A 25429-nucleotide genomic window follows, 5' to 3' on the forward strand; every position below is an offset into this window, starting at 1 on the left:
GCAAGATTATAAGCATGTAATAATTTTCACTATTTTTATCTATTCATGATACAACATATTTAATCTTCATTAATAAATATAATGAATATACCAACATATTACATTTGTTAAATATTTTATATACGTTTCGACACTGCTACGTTTCATTAGATACACCAAAGAAATAACGACATATTATAACAAACTAGCTGGAAGTGGAATTCTGTCTTGAGGCAATTTGGCATCGTGCCTTAAGGCAAATTGCTGGAACTTCCCGTTTGAATACTGAATGTTTTCAAATAGATTATTATAAATATTGTATCATTGTCTGAATGAAATCTGAAATTTTCGATATACAAAAAACTAAAAAAAAAAAAAAAAAAAAACTTGGTACAAATTTTTTTTTTCCAAAATAACGTATTGTGTTAAGACAAGCAAAAAGTTCTTTGAATCATTTAAATCGGAAGCTTAGTTCTCTTAAAACTGCATTTTTTTACATATTTAGCTCCGTATCTTCGAAATGGCTGGGCCTGTCTTTGCCAAAAACTAATAAAACTTCTCCCAATCATTACTAATTGAATGTTTTTTTAGATCATTCAAATCGGATACTCGTTCTCTCAAAAATACGATTTCTATTTTCTGCCTCTTGCTCCGTATCTCCGAAACGGCTGACCTGCTTTGCCAAAACTAATCAGCTCTTTTCCCTATCAATAGGAATCGAATGTTTTTTGAACCATTCAAATCGGTTGATCCGTGCGCCCTAAAACGTGATGGAATTTGTATCCACACATACATACACACACCACACACATACACACACACACACAACACACACACATCCATTTTTTCTGAGGTATGAAAAAATGTTCAGAAACCTTCAAAACGTCGAGAAATGTAAAAATTTTCAATTCCGATTTTCGGCCACATTACAATAACTTACCCTACGGGAAGTTAAAATAATATATTTGATTAAATACAATGTATACATTATGTTTGATATATTATCAGATATTTATTACGCCGGTACGTTTCGATACTGAATATGTGTCATCATTTTGCAGATCAAACCAGATAAGCAAACATACACATAAAAAAGAACAGACAAATCATTAGCCAAATATAAATTTCCAAATTGATTTTTTTCTCATAGAAAAATATGTATTTTGTACGTTTCGACATTTATTTGTGTCATCATCAAACCAGAACACACTCAACTATATAAAAGGAGGTTAAAATAACCTAAAAACAAAATGTAGTAAAAAAAATTTATAATGAGTGCTGAAAAATATTAAGATTCATTTATTATGTACTAACGTTTCGATACTGATCGTGTCATCGTTTTGCAAAATAGAAAAGTATTTAAAATTGTAATATGCAAACAATGACAGGAAACAAGATTTGCCCTGTTGAATGATGATACACATAGTGTCAAAACGTGTAGTATAAATATCTCTTAATATTTATTATGTATGCTAGTAATATTTTCATCTATAGAGTATATATATATATATATATAATATATATATATATATATCCAAGATCCGATCTTTCCATTGCTCGTAAAATTTACGATAATAGTTTCCCTGGTCACGAACCGATAATCAATTGCCTCATTTCAGTTCTAAAGATAAAAGATAAAAGATCAAAGATAACAGATTCTTCCGGATAAACTATTAAATACAGATACGGACAAGATATTAAAAATCTTTAGATCTAGAATGCTAGATTCTTCATTAATTTTTCTTAAGCATTACTTCATGGGGGGAGGATCTAGAATACCATTATTCACTCTCTTTGTTAATTTTCACCTAATTACTTAGAATTACTTCGTGGGGGCGGATCTAGAATACCCCGATTTCTCTCATAATCATAGTTTTTTCCTATTTACTTAGGCATCACTTCATGAGGAAGGATCTAGAATGCCCTGATTTTTCTCTCATAATTATACTTTTCTCCTGATTACTTATGGGGGGAGAATCTAGAATACCATGATTATCCTTCTTATACTTTTATTCTAATTAATATCATTTGCTCTCATAATTTAGAACTTAGGTTGTTGTGATGATTTCACTTATCTCACTACGTCGGTTTTTATAGAAAGCAACCCAAATGGTTGTCCTATCAATATGTGATGATGAATTTTATAGAAGCAATTACTGACATACAGAATAACTTAACAGGTTCCAAAAATGCTGGTAAGGCGTATTTTATTGAACACATATTGCTATCTTTAATTCCAAATGAAAATTGATATCACTACTGCTTGACATCAAGCTGTTATATGTCAAATATTTAAATAGTTCTAATTTTAATATTCTTACAATCACAAAAATAAAATTGATAAACAAAAAAAATCGTGCCACACATTCGATTCATAAATATCCTCTTACGTAAGGAATGACATATATAAATATAAAACTATATGTGAGATCTTTATCTAAATATATATATATATATATATATATATATAATATTGTATATATATATAATTTTTTATAACCCATATTTATGATGATACGACAACATCGGACATGATATTATTCATTTTATATGAAATGGACATGGAGACATCACTCACATATATGATAAATGGAGCTTGGCTCGGCGATATAATAATTATTTCAGAAAAAAACATACTATGATATTTATGTATGTATTATATATATAGATATATATATATATATATTATATATATATAAAGAATCATTGGTAAAAGAAAAGTGGTGCACTTACACATTGCTTTCGTCTATGGACACTATTTTTAAAATTTTATCTTATTTTAGTTATTTAAATAAATAAAATAATATAAATATAGGAAGTTTGTTTAGGGTATCTTTATTATAATTAATTAATAATATAATATTATAAAAATTTAAAAAAATGCAAAAGTTATCTATAAAACAATTGAAAATAAGAACAATACAGTTTTTGTTAGATTTACTCATCAATCTAATTTTATATATTTTTATTTTTTTTATTTTTTTTACACTATTTTTATGAGACTCTAAATAATTTTATACAATTAATATTTCTCTTAATAGCAACTTGCCATAAGGCACATTACACTATACACCACTAGTTACTATAATAAATTAAATAATTTAAAAAAATTCAAGCAAAAACAAGTCGTAATATAAATAATAATTCAGTTTCAATGTTTGTTTGTATTATTATCTAAGGTTTATTTAAAGAGCAACTTGCAAAAGGCAAAGTTAGAAAATCATGAATTTGTAGGTTAATTCATCAAATTCAATTTTTTTTTGGTGTCAACTTTAGTTGACAACAAGTAGTATCAACTTTAATGGCACCTTTGTTGACGTGAAAAGTTCTAGTTTTTTGCTAATTGTAAAGAAACGGCTTGACCGATCTTGGCGCAAAACTAAACAACTGTAGCACTGATATATGTACATCAAATGTCTTTTGAATTTTTAAAATCGGTACAGCCGTTTTTGAGAAATCTTGAGCGACAAGTCTGATTTTCATGAGGGCTGCTCCTTGATACCAAACTTTGATAAATTTTTATAACAAAACACTTATCCTAGGCCTATAATATTTTACTACAATCTTTATAACCATAATCTGTATCACCAAAAAAAATTTGACACTTTGGCTAGAAATAGGTATCAACTTGGCATCAACTTTCGTTGTCTTAAACTTGGTATCAACTTTGGATGATCCTGAAAATTTGTGCACGTTTATGCCAATTTTAAAGAAACGGCTTGACCGATCTTGGCGCAAAACTAGACAAACAGTAGCACTAATTATATACATCGAATGTCTGTAAATTTTTAAAATCGGTACAGACGTTTTTGAAAAAACTTGAACGCAAGATCAAACTTTGGTGAACACTACACCTTATTACCAAACTTTGATGAATTTTCATAACTAAACCACTTATCCTAGGACTCTAATATTTCATTACAATCTTTATAAGCATCATCTCTGTCGTGGAAAAATACTTTGGCACCTTCGCAACAACTTGCTGGCAACTTGGCATCAATTTTAGTTGACCCAAACTTGGTAACAACTTTAGGTTTTACTAAAAATTGTGCACGTTTTTGCGAAATTTAAAGAAACGGCTTGACCGATCTTGACGCAAAACTAAACAACAGTAGTACTAATCTATATACATTCAATGCCGTTTAAAGTTTTGAAATCGGTACAGACGTTCTTGAAAAAAACTTGGACGCAAGATCAGACTTTGGTGAGCACTACACTTTATTACCAAACTTTGATGAATTTGCATAACTAAAACACTCATCCTAGGACTCTAATATTTTACTATAGCATTTACTACCATTACTTCTATCGTGAAAAATTTAAATGTTGGCATCTTGGCAACAATTTAGTAGCAACTTAGCATCAACTTTAGTTGACCTAAACTTGGTATCAACTTTGGGTGATACTAGAAATTGTGCACGTTTTCGCTAATTTAAAAAAAACGGCTTGACTGATCGTGGCACAAAAGTAAATAACAGTAGCACTAATCTATATACATCAATGTTTTTTAAATTTTTAAAATCGGTACAGACGTTGAAAAAACTTGGACGCAATATGAAACTTTGGTGAGCACTGCACCAAAACTTTGATGAATTTTCAAACTAAACCACTTATCCTAGGACTCTAATATTTACTACAGTCTTTATAACCATTATATGCATCAACAAAAAAAAATTGGCACTTCGGCATCAACTTGAAGGCAACTTAGCATCAGCTCGAGTTGACCCAAACTTGGTATCAACTTTGAGTGATACTAAAAATTGTGCACGTTTTGCTAATTCTGAAGAAACGTCTCTGAGCGATCTTGACACAAACCAAACCAACAGTAGTACTGATCTAGCTACAACGAATGGCTTTTAAATATTTAAAATCGGTACAGCCGTTTTGAAAAAACTGGACGCAAGATCAAACTTTGGTGAGCACTGCTTTCTTGTTACCAACTTTTGATGAATTTCATAACTAAACCACTTTCCTAGGCCTATAATATTTTACTACATCTTTATGACAATTACTTTTATCGTTTAAAAATACTTTGGCATTTACAAACAACTTGGTGCCAACTTAGCACCAACTTTACCTATCCACAACCCATCAACACTCCAGTACAAATGTGAACCTTCCTCTAAAAATTCGGCCACCACTGACCTCCAAGACGATAAATCTTACGACTTTTCAAAAGATAACATACAAGCTTCCCATGGTCTATTATCCGACCAATCACAACATTTAGTGATAAGATAAAACTCGACTTTGTCATCTCATTTCAACTGTTCTTTGTTCGACAGAATTTTGTATTGTATTGGGACGTCCAAAAATCAAATTTTCAAAACCAAATTTTTTTTACAATGGACAATGAACGTTTTGATATTTTGGGGTTTTTGGAAGGTCTTTGGAAACTTTAAATTGTGGGCCAGTTCCAATTTGGAACCCATGTTTCACAAAACTTACTGTCTACGTTGTGATTTAGTGTGCCTTGAGAGTGTGTTTTAGGAAAAGTTGGTGGAGATAAAAGAAGATTTTTTGGGTGTTTTGGCGGTTTTTGGTTGTTTTGGTTGATCACACTCTGTAGTAAGGTGAGATATTTTTTTTACATAATTTTTGCCAAAATTTGATAATTAGATATCAGAAACGTGAACTCTGCATAAAATTTCATTATATTATACTCGTAATTAATTTGTTTTTTGGAAACTTTTTGTTAAGCTTGATGCCACTTGCACCTAGTTTGTTCAAAATTTCATTATAAATTTATTTATAATTTAGTAATTAATTTTAATTTTGTGGAAAATTGCATACACTCTACATGGACATGGACTCTAATTTAATAATCATTTATACTGTGATTTGATTTCTGTTTTTTCGAAACTTTTTGTTATGCGAGATGCCACTTACACCTAGTTTATTCGAAATTCATTTTATTATTATTTACTGATTAATTGGAATTTAGTGGAAAATTTGTGCAAAAGTGTCATTGTATTATCCGAGCAATAAATAAATGCATCAGACAGAGTCCAAAGTATGAAATTGGATAATAACAACAATAAAAGCTATTTATAATAATAATAATAATAATATTGTTATTTAATAACTAGTATTTTAACTATTAATGAATGCAAGAAAAAATTTGTTGGTTTGACCAAAGTTTTACCCAAAATTTTGGTAAATTTGCATATGCCTATATATTTTACATTAAGATTTTTTTAAGGAAAAACTGCAATACTAATTTTTATTAAGATAAATTTCAGTCCAACTAATAATTTTGACCAAAATTTTATTTCACCATAATTTGAATAATTTTTGAAAATTAATTATTTTTCACAGGCCTCTAATATTTACATTTACACATTTATTTACGAAAAGACGACGAAACCAATTTTTACCAAAAATTAATCAGTACGAGTTCCAACTTATATTTTTAAACCAAAGTTTTAATTTAACAAAATTTGACTAATTTTTTTGAAAATCAAACCATTTTTCACAGGCCTATAATATTTTATATTTGAAACATTTATTTACAAAGAAACATTGTAACCAATTTTTGCTGAAAATTTGCAATACGAGTTCCAAATAACATTTTTAACCAAAATTTATCAAATTTTCGAAAATTGAACCTCTTTCCACAAGCCTATAATATTTACATTCAAAAATATATTTATGACGTAAACGGCAATAATAATTTTATTAAGAAAAATTTCAGTACCAAAAATATTTTAACCAAAGATTTTGTTTCACCAAAATTTGATTATTTTTTTAAAATTCAACCATTTTTCACAGGCCTATAATATTTTACATTATAGCATTTATTTACAAAAAATTGGCAAAACCAATTTTTGCTAAAAATTTGGCAGTACGATCAGTAATATTTTACCAAAATTTTTAATTCACCAAAATTTGAACATTTTTTGAAAATTAATTCATTTTCCACAGGCCTATAATATTTTACATTCAAACATTTTTATATGAAAAAATGCCAATACTCACTTCAGCAAAAAATTAATTACTACGATTTTTATCTTTGAGAATTTTAGAAATCTGATCAAGAAGTTTTTTAACTTCTTGAAGTTTTTTAACTTCTTGAAGTTTTTTAACTTCTTGTTTTAATTGTGTAAGAATAAAAGATATTTATAATAATAATAATAAAAAAAAATAATAATAATATTAATAATAGTATTATCGATAATAAATATCATCTTAAATAAATAGTTAATTTTTTAACCCAAAAAACATACAATATGTTTAAAAATTTAATTTTGTTCTACTAAATTGTTGAAATTCTACATTTGAAGCATGATCTGTATGGATCAGAGACCAGGATTCTACAGAATTTTGATTAAAACTTGAATTAGAAAAAGATTATCTCCTTATTTAGAAGATAAAAAAAGACTCTACTAACGGGGTAATTGAATATAGACTTAAAAAATAAATAAGATTCGACTGTTTGAGTGTTGGCTCATATTATAAGAACAATTAGGATAATTATTAATAAATGGTTAACAGTTAGAAAAATTAATCATCAGTAGAGTCCTTTTTATCTCTTAAATAAGGCAAATACACATTCTACATTCAACATTATATGGAATCTGGGACGGAGTGTATTTTTTTTATTTAAATTTAGAATAACACAGATTAGATATTATTTTATAATTTATTGCTTACTGATACGATAAGCAAGTGTTTCGTTTCAAAAAAAAATCGAAGACTCTGAAAACTGATAAGAGAAACTGAGAACATCAATTTGATAATTATGAGTTTCAGAATATTATTTGTTAAATCATTTTCTATAATTTCGAACCATTTTGAAAAATTTAAAAAAAAAAAACTTTTTTATTCATATCTAAATTACAATCTGTCTCATAATTAAAAGACATTTAGTAATTAATCTGAGACTTAATGAAGGTATAATGTTTTTAGCACCCATTAACCACCCATTGGTACGTTTTCCAATTCATGAAAATATGTACTAAATTTGATGATAATGGAAATAAACAGATAATTAATAATAGCATAAAGTATAAATAATAATAATAGTAAAATAATAATAATAGTAAACAATAATTAAAAAAAAAATTACTAAGACAATTAATAGTTTAAGGAATTAGCAAAGTCAGAGAAACCTTTCTACAGTTGCATTCTTTTGCACCATGAACTGCTCCTTTTTTTTTAAAGAAAAATGTAGTCGGAAATTGGAATTTGCTCAAATTTTTTGTGTTAAGGTTTTATGGTCAATCAATAAACACAACAATTAATATAAATGTCTTTTATCCAAGTCAATTCCACAAATGCCATCTAATTTCCATACCGAAGTCGTTATGAGAGAGAAATCTTCATCGACATCATCATGGTCTTGTTAAAGACACGCCTTCTATTATTTTCAGTCTAATGTCCGAAATTCGGACATTATTTGACCGTTCAATTATTCTAAACTAGATACTAATATAAGGTTGATGTAGATAGTTGAATAGTGTAATAGTTGTCTGCCAATGTCTGATACTAAATGCATAGATTGTATAATTTGTACCAAAAATGTTCATAATTTTTGTTTGAGTATTATTGGTCTTCTTCTTTTCATTTTTTTGAGCAAAACTTTTGTAAAATCAGAATTTTTATCAAACCTATCCATAATTTTATTATTGTGCTAAAAGGACAGTGAATGTCATTTTTGGCCTCCATGGAAGTTACTACTATTCGTCACTATTCGTTACTATTCATCAATGTTTTTATTATTCTATTAATTTTTTGAGTTTTTCATATATTTTGTATAAAGGTAGAATTGGAGCAAAATTAGCTCAGAAGAAGTAATTGTAGAAGTCATCAAAGCTTTTACAATTACTTCATCTGAGCTAATTTTCAATTTAAATTTAAAAATAAATCAATTTTGTAGCAATAGTGATATTGTAGTTTCAAAAGATTTCTTACGATTTTTTTACTTGCGTTCTTGCATTCAAGTCTCTGTATTTTTCTTCTTATGAAAGTCGTCTAGCATTCAAATTCTTGTTCATGTTTTTACATTTTTTATTATATTTTATTAAACTTATCTGATTTTAAAAAGCCTTTTATCATTTTATTAAGACCTACTTTGGTCGTCAGTAGAGTTCCTTTTCTTAGAGTAGTCTAGTTCAAACATAGATTTTTATCAGTTTTTTGCCAATTTCGAGACTAGGTTTGCTCGTCAGTAGAGTTTTTTTTTAGAATCTATGTCTTCAGAAATAGCTTTCTAACAATTTCTTAAGCAAACTTGATTTGCTCGCCAGTAGAGTTCTTTTTTTTAAATCAACATCTTATGGATCAATGTAATATTTTTAAGATTTTTTAGAAAACCGAGACTCGGTTTGCTCATCAGTAGAGGCCTTTCTTTCAAAATCAAAATCTTACGCTTTACGTGTAGTTTTTAAAAGTTTCTTCAGCAATTTTAGGCTCGGATTGCTTGTCAGTAGAGTCTTTTTCTTAGAGACAATGTCTAATGTTCCAAATGCAGTATTTTCAAGATTTCTTTGCAATTCTAGTCTCGGTTTGCTCGTCAGTAGAGTCCTTTTTCTTAGAGTCAATTACTCATGTGCAAAATGTAGTATTTTATCAGTTTTTTAAGCAATTTTAGACTCGGTGTGCTCGTCTGTAGAGTCCCTTTGTTAGACCTAACGTATTATGCTTCAAAAATAACCTTTGACAGTTTTTTCAGCTCGGTTTGCTTGTCAGTAGAGTCCTTTTTCTTTGAAAATAAGTCACATGCATCAAAATAGCATTTTCTCAGTTTCTTTAGTTAATTTTACTTTTTGTTTGGTTGTCAGTAGAGTCCCTCTTCTTAGAGTCAATGTCTTATGCTCCAAATGCAGTATTTTATGATTTTTTAGAAAGTCGAGACTCAGTCTGCTCGTCAGTAGAGTCCTTTTCTCAGAATCAACTTCTCATATTCCAATTGTAGATTTTATCAGTTTTGTCATCAAATCGGGATTTAATTCGCTCGTCATTAGAGTTCCTTATTTTAAAATCAACGTCTATGCTTCAATAGTATTTTTACAATTTTTCTGCAATTTTAGGCCCATTTTGCTCGGCAGTAGAGTCCCTTTTCTTAAAATCAACATCCCATGATCAAAATGTAATTTTTTTGTAATTCTAGACTCGGTTTGCTCGTCAGTAGAGTTCCTTTTCTCAAAATCAATTTCTAATGTTCCAATTGTAGATTTTATCAGTTTTGGCCTCAAATCTACATTTAGTTTGCTCATCAGTACAGTTCTTTTTCTTAGAATCTAGATCTCATACATCAAAAATAGCATTTTCTCAGTTTCTTTAGAAAATTTTAGGCTTCGTTTTGCTTGTCAGTAGAGCCCTTTTTCTTAGAATCGATGGCTTATGTTCAAAGTGTAGTGTTTTATTAATTTTTTCCACAAGTCAAGACCCAATTTGCTTGTCACCATAGTCCATTTTCTCAAAGTCAAGTTTAATTTTTTACATGTAGTATTTAATTTTTTTTAGCAATCTTAGGCTCGTTTTGCTCGTCAGTAGAGTCCTTTTCCACAGAATCAGCATGTAATGATGAAAATGTGGACTCGGTTTGCTCGTCAGTAGAGTCCCTTTTCTCAGATTCAATGTCTCATGTTCCAAATATTGCATTTTATCAGTTTTTTTTTTTAGTAAATTCTAAGTTCTGTTTGCTTGGCAGTAGAGTCCCTTCCCTTGGAGTCATGTCTCATGTTTCAAATGAAATATTTTATAAGTTTTTTCTGCAATTCTACATTCTTTTTGCTCGTCAGTAGAGTCCCTTTTTTTCAAAGTCAATGTCTCATGCTCCAAAAATTTTATTTTATAAGTTTCTTCTATAATTCTAGAACTATTTTGCTCGTCAGTAGAGTCCCTTTTCTTAGAATCAATGTTTTCATGTTTTAAAAATAGCATCTTCTTAGTTTCTTTGGCAAATTTTAGGTTCTCTTCGATTGTCATTAGAGTCCCTTCTCATGGAGTCATCTCTTGTTTGTCAGTAGAGTCACTTTTCATAAAGATAGCGTCTTATGCTCCAAATGTAGTATTTTCAGGTTTCTTTCCCAATTCTAGACTAGGTTTGATTGTCAGTAGAGTTCTTTTTTTTAAATCTATGTCTCATCAAATTAATCAAACAACTCCAAACATATTCTTTTTGCAGTATTTTTGTTTCTTTCTCCATCACGAGATGGTGTTTATTGAATTATTTGGTACAAATCTTTTGAGCAAAAATTGGATGATTTTCTTGGAGATTACTGGTTAGCTCGTCAGTAGAGTCCCTTTTTCCAGAGTCCAGGTCTCTGATCCGTACAGAACCATAGTACAAATTTTATCAAAAACAAATATCAATTGTCAAAAACATAATTTGACTTTTTGAATTTTTTATTAAATTTTAAATACTTTTTTAAACTAAAAATTTATAAATTATTGTAAAAAATGTTAGATTAGACATTAATTTTATGTAAAAATGTAATGTAAAATTAGAATAATGGATATTTCCAAATTATTTATATTGATTAGTATTTCAAATGGTATTAATTGATATTTCAAATGTTTCGGAGATTTCTTTTAAAAATCGACCAAGATTTTGGTAAGTTACAAGTTTAAATATAGATTTGTATTCTAATTTTGTTATGGAACCAAAAATTCAGTATGAAAAAAAGATGTAAATCTTTTTAGTTTCAGTTATATTTATTATCAAAATAAGTTTAAGAATGTTTTAAAGAGACTTCAAATCCATTTCAAAATATCTCAAAATTATCAGTAAGATTCTGGTTCAAATTTTCATTTTCCTGCAACTTCGGTATATAGTTAGTATAGTTGGAATTAATTTAATTACTTAATATACTAACTAATTGATATCTGTCTTATTATTTGTTTTTATTTCATTAATAGTGAATTGGAAACTTCTTCTTAATATTTTAAAATATGCAAACACTCTCTTTACATACTCCATCATCATCGACTTTGTACTTAATTTCTAAGTTTCTTGCAATAAATCATGATGGTAAATTCTTCTTATCGATACACATGGTCATGGTCTCTCATTACCATATGAGGCTATATGAATATATATATATATATATATATATATAAACCCAAGTGCGGTTATTATCCGAGTACAGCTATAATAATAAATTCCGTAAAACGACTTGTTGAAGATGAAGAAATGGATACATTCCACATACTCCTACGCTTTCTATAAAAAATTATGAACATAATTTCTATAAAATAAATTTATCATATATAATATCATGTTTTATCTCCTTACTGCTTGATATCAAGCCAGGACTAAACAAAAATACTCTGGCAGTTAGTATGAACAAGAGACAAAGGAGTCTATTTAAACCTAACCTTTAACCTACCGATATTTTTTTATTCTTCGACTTTAACAATAGTTATTGAATTTATTTAAATTTGTATTATTTTTATTTGCCCGGTTTTGAAATAATTTTTCACCTTTCCCACAACCTCTGGATTAACAGGATTTTTTTAAGAATAAATGTGGCCAAATCGGTTCAGTCGTTTGGGAGTTTTAGCATTCCTAACATAATATCAAGCTTCATTTTTATATATAAGAAAAATGTACTCTTAATTTTCAACTGCAATAGTTATTTTTCCAATTTAGGATATTAATAAGACATCTGGTATTTAATTTAAAACCAAAATTAATTATTTTTTTATTTATTCGAGCAAATTTTTATTATATTATAGTTCTGATTGCTTGCATAATTTTTAATCAAAAGTCTCCGTTTTGCTTGTTCAGATATCGAAATTGCTAAAATTGTTTATCTAAATTCTAAATATATATTATTATCAGTCGTCCAGTTGTTTTTTTCAATGAAATAATTGTTTACTATGACGATTTATAAATATTTCGTTGGAGATTCTAGTTATCAGCAAAATTATAAACAAAAATTCCAATAGTTGCTGATTTGTCTAAAATATAAATTGCTGATTTTTCTGAATTTCCAGTATTTGTGATAAAAATGTTTATTTTTGTGTATATTTTATTTGATTGGCTGATTTTTTTACCTCGACGTTTCAAGTCATTCTCAATCGTATGTCAAGAAAATTGCAGATTTATCTGAATTCAAAATTTATGTGATTTTACTGCCGTTTTTATTGATTTTACTGTGCTTTAATTTTTACTACTGATTTTATTTTATAATACATTAATTTTTGCTAATTTACCTGAACTTTAAATATTTTTGCTGATTTTACCACAGATTTTACTATCAAATTTGACTTATCTTAAATTTATTTTTGCTGATTTTACTTCCAGTATATATTCAAAGACTTTAATAATTTTTTCATTAGTATTTGCTTTTGATTATATTTTTTGTACGTTTATTTATTATTATTATTATTAGTATATATTTTATTTATTTATGCTGATTTTACGCCAAATTTAGCCATTTTTTATATTATTACATATTGTATACTTTTATGATTTTGTTTTTGCTGATTTTATCACATTTAATGATTTGTACTGATTCACATTAGCGTTTTATTTTTCTGTTAACTTTGAATTAATATTTGATTTATTTTTGCTTATATTACTTGCGATGTTTAATTAATTTTTTTAGGTTTAATTTGAACGTTGTATATTTTCTGCTGATTATATCTAATTTTTCATGCACTTTTGCTGATTTTATCTGCAAGTAAATACTTTAACTCATTTTAGCAAAAATCAATTATTGATTTGTACTGATTTTATTGTGCATTTAAATTTTTCGAGTGAATTTTTTATACAGTTGATATACTTATGCTGATTTTACTTAAATTTATTGATTTTGTTGATCGTTTTCTTTATTCTAATTATAGTTTATTATTTTTTTTTTAGTTACATACTGTAACCTCGAATATTTCGTTACAGTACGGGAAGTTCTAGAAATTTGCCTTGAGACACGATGCCATACACCACTAGTTCATATTTGGGGTTTGAAATTTTAAGATTTTTGATGATTTTACTCACGATTTTTGTGGTGTTTACTATAAATGATATTGATTTATGTGGGTTTTACTAGTTGTCAATCTTTATTGTCTTTTGCTGAATTTACTACAAAATTTAGTAATTTTTGATGATTAAAAAATACTATATCTCGTCTGAAACAAGAAGTGAAATGAGAACAAATCCCATCTATCAATTAGTAACTAATACCTTCAGACATGGTCTCGCGGTACGCTTGCATTTAAACACACTGTAAAAGAGTATGATTTCAATCTTGGGTCATGGAAAGGCGCCCTTATTAACATTACAAAACCCGAACAAACGTATGCAAATGCGGTTCATTGTATTATATATTATATATCTCGGAATAATATCGCATATATTAATAATAATATTATTATTAGTTAGACTTCTGAAGAGAAGGTAGTAGACTAGACAATGGCGACAATGGTGACACACGTGGTATAAATATGAATTTATTTATAAATCGATAAGGATCACTATATCATATCAATGTAGTTGCCTATTGTTGTCTTGAGAAATTTAAAAGAGTTTTGTTAGTGGTAGATAATGGGTAGGTTAAAGGTCGGATTTAAGGCCCTAAAGGCTCTTTTATTGCATATACTTAATTTCTAGATATTTGTTAAATTATTATAAATTTGTTCTCGGCTGATATTTACCTCAACTTTACAAATTTTTGCTGAAATTTTAAATTGAATGAGAATATATAGCAAGCAATTTCCATAATGCAGTGCATTTTTTGTTAAACTAGTAGAGTATTGACGTAGTATTCATTTATGAAACAAAGTCACATTTATGATACTTAATCAACGTTGACTATACGTAACAGATACGTAACGTAATCGCAAAGCTTTATTTCTTATGCGCTGTACAAATTTATGGATAACTGCCGGATAACAGAAAAATGTTATGGCAAGGCTATGTTATAAAGAACTTTTCATGTTAAATATTGACAAAAGCCATGTGGTTGCTATGCAGTCAAGTTGTCAAGTAGAAAACCTAACCCAGAAACCGCACAAATGTCAAAGAAGCAATGTTAGATAACAGTTTGTTTCTGACCTAGCTTCATAACATACGAGTAACGTTGCAGTTTATGCGTAAAGCGCCTGAATGCACAGCAAATACATGGAATTTTTGACAGATTCAGTATGATTCAGTAGCATAATGTATGGAAGTCGGAGCGTAACATGGCCTTGCCATAACATTTGTCTGTTGTAAGGTAGAATTGGCACATTTTATGTTTTGCGAAAAAAATCCAATATGCTAATATTATATTTCCTAGGAAATGCAATACCGGTATACCGAATTACCGGTAAACCGCCCGATTTTTCGTCGGTATTTTTACCGGTATTTACCCCAAAAATAACGGTATTTTCGGTATTTTTACATAAGCGCTATTTGATACTTAATACATCGAAGCTTAAATTTCTCGGAACAAATTTATCTTTAAATTCCATAATCGCATAAACAGCTATATCTTCAAGAGATTCTATAGGATAAAGAAATGTCAAATATTATTTCAACTCGTCATTAAACTGAATATTTATTGTTTTACTAAGGGCTTCATATCGTGTTACAATAAATAGAATTGGACTGATAGATAATGATGTTTGTTTCATCTTTTGTAAAAATGTAACGGTTTTTTAAGTGATATTTGCGCCAAAATATTTTAATCAATATTTTTTTCTAGCTTTATACATAATAATTATGATAATTACTAAATATTTTTGCTTCTTATTACAATTATAAAATATTGTTTTTCGAAAACGTTTTGAAGTTTGAAAATACTATAGAAGCATCACATTGTTTTAAATAACAGTAATCAACAATTTATAGTAACTTATTATTTATCTCGACAAAGTATCCAATCTTAAATTAGTGTAGAAAATTATTTTTTTTTAAATATTGGAGATTATGCTAATTAAACACATCGGATACAGACAATACAGTTTATTATAATAATGTAATATGATCTATTATGAGTGGACAAAATTGTTTGACACATTTTGTATTATGTGATATATTCTAATTCAAATGTCCCGCCATTATTCTTAGTGATGTTGGCAACACTCTTCTCCTACCCCTATGTACCACCATCTTTATTTTTATGTTCATGTTATTAGCTATGTAAAATATTTCTCTTTTTGCTGAACCGTGAACCAAACAACATCTAAAATAAACTTGATAATTTAAAAGGAAGCATTTTTATTATACCAATGAGTTTTTGGTTTTTCTTACTCATAAGTTTGCTTTTGGTGAAAAGTACTCAATATACTCGATAGTGATAATGAATTAATTAAATTGCATATACTTTTGTTAAATTATTATTTAAAAAAATAAACTATTGTTTTATTTTATCATTTTTATTGTTTAGTTGAATATACATTTTTTTATATTTGTACTAGTAACGTTCAATTTTGTTTACGTTTGTTTAAGATAATAAAAATACCGGTAATTTACCGGTATTCCGGTTTTAAAATGAAAAATTACCGAAATACCTGTATTGAAATTTTCCATCGGTATTTGACACCTGGTTAATGACCTACTATTTATTTCTTGTTTCTTTTATTTTCAGGATGGTGTTGGTGTTAAATGGAGTGCTGCAGGACGACTGTCCCTCCGACACGAGGTCCCTTTTTGCAGCTCATCCGGTGTATAGGGACACGGCCGCCCAACTTTTGGCGGTGCCGTCCAAGGTAGTGGGGCCTCAAGGGCTATTGTACGTGCAGCAGAGGGAAGTGGCCGCCACTGCTCCGCACGATAGTAAGGATAACAATAATATATATATATATATAAATATATATACATATATATATATATATATATATATATATATACTAGCAAACCCGATGAACTCCGTTTCGCCACCAGATAGTTTCATGAGAAAGATGAAGAAATTTTTTGTTTGTTTTTTATTTGAAAAGGAAAAATTTGATTTTACTACACAACAGTAATGAATTTATTTCGATTACAAAAATGAAGTGTTTTTTAGTTGAACTTCTCTAAGTAAATGGAAGTGAATCCGCAAATTATCCGTTTCATTGAAGTGCTCTTAGGTAAACCATATTTTTTGTTTTTTGGTCTGACGTTAACACAAACAAAGCGGATGGTTTTCCAACTCGTGAACAGGCAACGTATAACAGCCCATGTGAAAAACAATGATTTTTTAAATAATCTTGAAGTCAAACGAAAGACCAGTCGGAATCATTGGTATGGCACCAAATCGCCAGCAATTTTTGATTGAATGATGAAATTCAGTGCGTGTACATAATTATTCTGATAATTCTGATAATTCTCACTAATGTCATTACTCGAAATTTTAATTACTGTGCATGAAGTTCCAGCAATTTTTATTAGGGCACGATGCACCACTAATTAGCACCACTAATTTTCATAGCTATAAACCTTGCGGAGCCCGAGACCTTTCCAACGAATTCAAAATTGTCGAAATCGGTTCGTGCGTTCTGGAGTTAAATCGTCAGGAAGGAAAACCCGACTTATTTTTATATATATGTAGATATAATATATACTAGCTATCCCGGCAAATATAATTTTGCGTTAAAAAATATTTCTAGTATAAAATATTTTGCTTAAAAATATTTTCCATTTTAATAACTTCATAGATTTATAGAAACTACGAATAATATAGAAATTATTTCTAATCAATACACTTACGTTTAGTACACGGCCCAAATGTTTAATTTATTTTAATATTATCAAGGAACAGTGTAAAATATTCTTCTGATTCAGGCATTTTTCATTAAATCAAGATTTGTACTATGATGTAACTTTAAAATGTTTATCTATCTATGTCGATTTCCTTGTTGATCTCTATTCACTCAACACGACGACTAATCACAATCGACCCGTATAGAAATGATATAATCGAGAGCGAACGACGAATCATTGGCACTCGACACTTATTTTATCTTTTCTGGCGTAGCGCACTTCCGTTGCGTTTGTACGGATTTACACCCTAGTCACGCCAAAAGAAGTTTTACCTAAAAAAAATGAGATAGTGGAAAATTTTACAGCTTTGCCATAGATTTGTATGGTACTTATAGTTCCCTATCAAAAACTGTTGTATCTTCAAGTTTAAATATTCAATCTCAAATTGAATTCATATAAATTTTTTATGCAAACCATTTATTAACTATAAACTGCTTGTGCGCATCGGAAAATATATATACAATGGGAAAATGGGAGGGGTGGACAACCCTTGATAAAAAAAATTGTTTTTTTCTACGTAAAATTCATGCTATATGAAAATTAAATTAACGGAAATTGGGCAAAAAACTAAAAAAAATGTTAGGTGTTAGGGCTATTCTTGATAAAAATAAATAATATTTTGAAGTACAAAATGTTAACATTTTGTCAATTCCGTATTAAAAAAATTAAAATAAAAATTGACCCCGAAATAAAAAAGTGTTAAGGCTGGACAACCCTACATAATAATAAATTGTACTTTAAAGTAAGATACAAGTTTTTTCTTTGAGTTCAAAAATCTAAAATTATCATTAATTAAATTTAATGAATGAAAAACGGAATAAAAGTAAATCCTATGTCCTTCTCCTGGGTCTAAACTACCTCCCTGCTAATTTTCAGCTAAATCGGTTAAGCCGTTCTTAATCGGTTAAGCGAAGTAACTAACACGATCTATATATATATATATATATATATATATATATATATATATATATATATATATATATATATATACAGATCAGATATATATATATAAATATATATATATATATTTATATATATATATATATATATATATATATAAATATTTGACTTGTATTATAGAATAGTTTTCCAAACCGTCATTGATCAAATATTCACTTTTTGTTGACTTTGTATGAAATTTATGCAATTTTAATATTAACCGCCATTTGTCGAATAGATACGAATCTTGTGAAAATACGTGAGCTGATTATTAATTTGTTATTAAATATTTTTATAAACAATATCATATTGTATTGCATTTTATTGCGACGGTCTTGGGGAAAGAATTTAGGTTAGGGACGACTAGGTAGATTATTAGATTTTAACTAATTTCAATTATCTATTTTTGTAAGTATTAAAATATTTTAATTTATTTTAAATATGTGTAATTCGATCTGTTCATCCCATTATTTAAATAAATTGTTTTATTATTTGCAGGAAATGTAAATATTCTTGGTTCTGATGATGCGACGACATGCATCATCGTAGTTGTACGACATTCAGGTAATTATATAATGGATTAATTAATTATTAAATTAAATTATAGTTTAAATAAATATATATGTAATGAGTAAGGTAAGAGTGCATCATTTTATTTACATTTTTTTTTACTTTTCCTAGTAGCTTAAATATTTCTTCGTACCTCCAATCCCTTCATTTTTTAAAGCTCAAAAATATAAGTTCGAAAAGTAAAATCTAAAATGTAGGTAAATGATATGCGATACACTCAAACGATTCCAATTTTGTGCGTGAACTCAAAAAATGGATTTTGAGTTATTTTTTTTAAGAATGATGTTCACTATTTGACCTTCCGGTTCGAATGGCCAAAAGTATGTTAAAAGACAGATTGCAAAAATGTATAAGAAGTCCGTGATCCACCGAGATGCTACCGAACTCTATTAAAACACTTGCACTTTATTTATATTGCCGAAGGACCAGATATACTTAGATAGTGGCTATATCAGACCGAATAAAAGAATAATAATAAATGTTTAATTATTGTATATTTGAATGAAAGATTAAGATTTATAGATGATATGTTAGATGTTATTGCTTTGAATGTTGATTTAGGACTTGTTGCTTAGTTGAGTATTGATTTAAAACTAGAATGCTAGTTATATGAAATTTTAGTTAATACTAATTTATAAAGATTTTTCAATTTTATATATTTTTCTGATCGGCCCATTTTATGGAATTAACGACATCCCAGTACTATTTTGGATTTAATCAGTAGCTATTACATTCATCAACCAATCAGGTATTGGTCGGTGATTGCATGATACGTAGAATTAAAACTGGGTACAGGTAATCCGCGTTTCTTAGAAATGTATTAATTGCAGGATGATATATTTAGGGACAGGTGATTAAAATTCTTAAACTAGTTGTTTTGGTATTTAGCCTTGAGGCAAATTACATGAACTTCCCGATATGTGTAAATAATCGACTTAATCAAAAAAAAATGTGTAAATAATATACTTCATCAATCCTACTTTAAAAAAACGATAATAATTTTAGCAAAGTTTGACGAATTTTTAAAATTAAACTACTTGTCGTAAGACCATGATGTATATCGCCAAAAAAAGTTCCATGAAAATCGGCTTCAATTTTTTTTTCAACAGTTCATTACAAGAAAACGGCTCGGTAGATTTTCACCTAAAATTAATCAGCATCATTCCCAAATGATATCTTTCGAACAGTTTTTGATTTTTTAAAATCGGTTCGGTAGGATGAGCTTAAATGTGGACGAAAAGTTCAACACTTTTTTTCAAATTACGAAGAAACGGCTTGGCGGATCGTCGCACAAAACTGACAAACGATAGTCCTCACCGAAATACATCAAATGGCTTTTAAATTTCTAAAATCGGTTCAGGCGTTTTTGAGAAAACGTCGATCAAAAGTCTAATTTTGACAAATGCCAAAAAGACCATACTGATTTTTGCAAACTTTGACGAATTTTAAAGCTGAACCAGTTGTCGTAGGGCCGTAATATTTTAGTATGACCTAGAAAACTATGGTATCTTTCGTCAAAAAAATAATCATAAAAATCGTCAATTTTTTTTTTTTTAAACTTTATTACAAGAAAACGGCTCGGCCGATCTTTACCAAAAACTAATCAGCACGATTCCCAACCAATATCTATCGAACGGTTTTTGAATTTTCAGAATCGATTCATAACTGCGGGCTAAAACGTGGGCGAAAGAGTTTTCACTTCTCTGCTATTCACGAAGAAACGGTTTGGCCGATCGTCGCACAAAACTGACAAACAATAGTCCTCATCGAGATACATCGAATGGCTTTTAAATTTTTGAAATCGGTCCAGCCGTTTTTGAGAAAACGGCGATTTACGGCAAAAAATCTGTTGGTGCACACGCACACACACACACCTTCTTTTTCCAAACGTCGGTCTCATTCGATTCAGAATGGCTTGAAACGTCGAGAAAACATAAAATTAGCGATTCGGATTTTTTGATGAAAACATAAACTCCTTCGGGAAGTTAAAAAATGGATTAATGATATGATGATAGATTTAGGGACAGGATGCGTGACAATGAAAGGGATTATTTTATCGTTTTAAATTATATAATAAGGGGTTAGGGTTTATTATCGCTATCCTGCATGAAGATAATAAAATATAATAATTAGATCAGGGTTGGGAATGAGGCGTTAACAAATGAATTTATATTTATTTTTATTTTTTTATAATTTGAGTGATAATTGATTGGTATTATTATTATTACTAAGGTTCCGGTGCCGTCGCCCTCGCCCACCTGGACGGCGCGGGCACCGAGGAGGCCGCCTCCGGGATGATCGCCCGCGTCCAGGAACTCGCCTTGGGTTATCCCGAGGGAAGGATAGAGTTGCAGCTTATTGGCGGATTCAGCGACCAGCACGGATATAGCGAAGAACTATTTTATAATATTATGCGTGAGTAGAACAATCAATAGTAGTTAATAGAAACTAGTGGTGTGTATGGCATCATGCCTTGAGGCAAATTGCCGGAACTTCCCGTACCGTAATGAAATATTCGAGAAATTTTAAACGTTTTCAAATATATTATTACAACAAATACTGTAACATCATTATTTATAAGAATTATATAAACTGAATTGCAAAGTTAAAATTATTTGTTTAAAGTATATAAGTGAGCTGTAGAACTTTAACCAAAATTAAAATTAAAATCTGAATTATTTTCGTATTACAAATTTTTTTTGAAAAAATGAGAACAAAAATTCAAAACAAAAAATCTGGAAATTTCTAAAAATTCCTGCAATTTCACATATAAAATTACATATTTACAATTATAAATCATTTTATATCACCTTCTATTTTAGCAAACTCAAATTGCACAATTTCTAGGATTTTTCTTTAAAAAACATTTTTGTTTTTTGCACAAATTAATTTTCCTTTATTTAAAATAAAGAAAATTGCATAATTGCACCGTTCTTGTAATTTTTAATAATTAAATTTGTTATTTTGATTAATCAAATTAAATTAAATTAAATTAAACTTATACTGTAACGTTTGATGAATAATTTTGGTAAACAAAGTAAATTCTTTTACTATTACATAACATTTTTTTTTGTATTTTGAATTTTTGCATATTCTTACAAAAAAAAATTAATTAGACACAAACAATATAATATCAATTTTCATATAAATGCATTCATTTAATTATATTTATTATTACATTACTTTTTATAACGTGGTATTTGTTTTTATTTTGTTTTTGGGAAATAAAATACAAAACTGGAACAATTGCTCTTGATAATAATGCTGTATATTGCAAAATGATTCATGAAAGTAAAACTATTTTTTTTTAAACTAGTGGTGTATGGCATCGTGTCTTAAGGCAATTTGCTGGAACTTCTCGTACCGTAACGAAATATTCGAGAAATTTTAAACGTTTTCAAATATATTATTATAAATACGACTGTAAACAATTTATGCAAATGTAATTTTTCATATCTAGGATTATTTTAGGACCATAGTGACCTACATTCTTATGTTTAAACATTCTTAAATTCAACATTTTTTTTAACATTTGGTTCAGATTATTTTAAAATGTAGCCGTGGTCAACTTTTATTTTTCAATTTTATTAAAAATATATTTTTTTAACACAAAAACTCAAATTTTCGAAAAAATAAGTCTTGTTTGTAAATAATGAGGGTACTTAATTAAAACATTTGAACATATAAATTAGGTCAAGAGACGACTCTTACTATACACTGTAACTTTCATTATTTTTTATATCTTTCACAATTCAATTTCAAAAAAAAAATAGTTGCCTAATTAATTTACACAAAATTGAAAAAGTGCTCCCATATTGTCACAGTCTAAACGCATTTGCAAATAATTCTGTGCGACATTTTCACTTATACTGTGCTTAGCTTGGCGGCATTTTTACGTTTTTTCACAAAATTGAAAAAGTGCTCCCGTAGAGTCACAGTCTAAACGCATTTGCAAATAATTCTGTGCGACATTTTCACTTATACTGTGCTTAGCTTGGCGGCATTTTCACATTTTTCAATAGTTTTCTCACAAAATTGGAAAAGTGCTCCAGCACATAAACAGTCTAAACGCACTCGGGTAAACATTTGTACTAGAGTGGCGCTTAGACTGTGCTTAGCCTGGGTAAATTTTTGAATTTTTATTCCAAAATTACAAAAATATTTTATGGAAAGTTTTTTAGTAGAGTCCTTTTTACTTTGTTTTTTATTTTAACTTCACTCATCAGTAGAGTCCTTTTTTTCATTTGTTGTCCTCCTTTTTACTATTTTATGTTTTTTATTTTACAATTTGCTCGTCAGTAGAGTCCTTTCCATTTTGTTTATCTTTTATTTAAGTTTGCTCGTCAGTAGAGTCCTTTTTTGCATTTTTGGTCCTCCTTTTTTACTATTTTATGTCTTTTATTTTACAATTTGCTCGTCAGTAGAGTCCCTTTTCTCATTTTATTATCAAAATGCATAGTTTTTTTGACTGTAGAGTCATATTTTTTATTTTTTATTCTAATTCGTCAGTAGAATCCTTTTTTATTTTGTTTTGTATTTTATTTTGTTCGACAGTAGAGTCCTTTTTGAGTTTGTCTACTGTTTCAGTTTGCTTGTCAGTAGAGTCCTTTTTCTATTTAATATCTAAAATACGTTGTTTGGCTTAACAGTAACTTCTTATATTTTGTGTTGCAATTTAATTTGCTTCTTAGTTATATCCAATTTGTTTTTATTTGTCAGTAGAGTCCTTGGACTAACCTATGTCAGGAAAAAAATTCATTTAGCTCGTCAGTAGAGTCCCTTTTGAGATCATCTTTTATTCAAGTTTGCTTGTCAGTACAATCTTTTCTATTTTATTTCTGAAATATGAAGAATGCTCGTCAGTAGAGTCCTTTTTCTAACCTATGCCTGAAATAAATAAATGCACAGTGTGCTCGTTGGCAAAGTCCCTTTTAAGTTTGTCTGTTTATATTTGCTGGTCAGTAGAGTCTTATTTCTCAGTTCATGTCTTTAATTTCAGTTTACCAGTCAGTAGAGTCCTTTACCTAATTTCATATCTTTAATTTCAGTTTGCTCGTCAGTAGAGTCCTTTCTTATTTTGCGTCTCAAATTTCAATTTGTTCGTCAGTAGAGTCCTTTTCTCATAACATATTTTTTTAATATAAGTTTGCAGGTCAGTAGAGTCTCTTGGGAGTTCGTCTTTTATTCAAATTTGCTCGTCAGTAGAGTCCTTTTCTATTTTATTTCTGCAAATCACATTTTTTTTCGACGATAGAGTCCCTTTTGAGTTCGTCTGTTTGTTTTTTACTTTATCTTTTATTTCAGTTTGCTCGTCAGTAGAGGCCCTTTTCTAATTTATTTCTGAAATACAAAGTTTGCTCGTCAGTAGAGTTTCTTTTTTATTTTACGTCTCAGATTTCAATTTGCTCGTCAGTAGAGTCTTAATTCTCAGTTCATGTCTTTAGTTTCAGTTTGCCAGTCAGTAGAGTCCTTTTTCTACCCTATTCCTAAAATACACAATTTGCTCGTTGGTAAAGTCCCTTTTAAATTTCTCTGTTTATATTTGCTCGTCAGTAGAGTCCCTTTTCTCAGTTCGTGTCTTTAATTTCAGTAGAGTTCTTCTCTAATTTCAGTACGCTCGTCAGTAGAGTCTTTTTCTATTTTATCTCTGAAATACGAAGTTTGTTCGTCAGTAGAGTCCCTTTTTAATTTTTTTCCGAAATACAAATTTTTACCGTTAGTAGAGTTTTTTTTTCTTTGTCTTTCATTTCAGGTTCCTCGTCAGTAAAATCCCTTTTCAATTGAAGTCTTATATTTTAGTTTGCTCGTCAGTAGAGTCCCTTTTCTCATTTCATGCTTTTAATTTCAGTAGTTACCTTTTTTATTTCACGTCTCAGATTTCAGTTTGTTCGTCAGTAGAGTCCTTTTCTCATTTCATATCTTTTTAATACAAGTTTGCAGGTCAGTAGAGTCTCTTTTTAGTTTGTCTTTTATTTAGATGTTCTTTTCTATTTTATTTCTGAAATACACAACTTTTTCGACTTTTGAGAATTGAATTTTTTGAGGTTTTCTGCTTATTAATATTGAAAATACGCACTTTGTCTAACAGTAGAGTCTTTTTTTACTTTATCTTTTATTTCAGTTTGTAGGAGTGAATATTTTGTCTGATTTTTAAATTTTTTGACAGTATACTCCATTTTGAATATAATAAATATACAAAACTTTAATTGAATCGCGGACTATCTAAATGTTAATATTACGACCTAAAACTTTCAGAGAATTTCTTTT

General features: G+C 28.7%; 2 protein-coding genes across 2 annotated transcripts in view; both read left to right on the top strand.

The window, feature by feature from the left end:
* LOC113387632 (protein N-terminal asparagine amidohydrolase-like) overlaps nt 1–25429 on the top strand; it is a 129436-nt gene that overhangs the window by 52628 nt on the left and 51379 nt on the right. The window lies entirely within an intron of this gene.
* LOC113388457 (protein N-terminal asparagine amidohydrolase-like) lies at nt 16501–21585 on the top strand. Its single transcript, XM_026625834.1, has 3 exons — nt 16501–16687; nt 19091–19156; nt 21395–21585. Exons 1-3 carry the CDS (start codon nt 16501–16503, stop codon nt 21583–21585), a joined length of 444 nt encoding a protein of 147 aa, XP_026481619.1.

The sequence above is a fragment of the Ctenocephalides felis genome, unplaced genomic scaffold (genome assembly GCF_003426905.1).
Source record: "Ctenocephalides felis isolate EL2017-DRISC unplaced genomic scaffold, ASM342690v1 CF-g0.4_SCAFFOLD_03572, whole genome shotgun sequence".
Taxonomy (NCBI): Eukaryota; Metazoa; Arthropoda; class Insecta; order Siphonaptera; family Pulicidae; genus Ctenocephalides; species Ctenocephalides felis.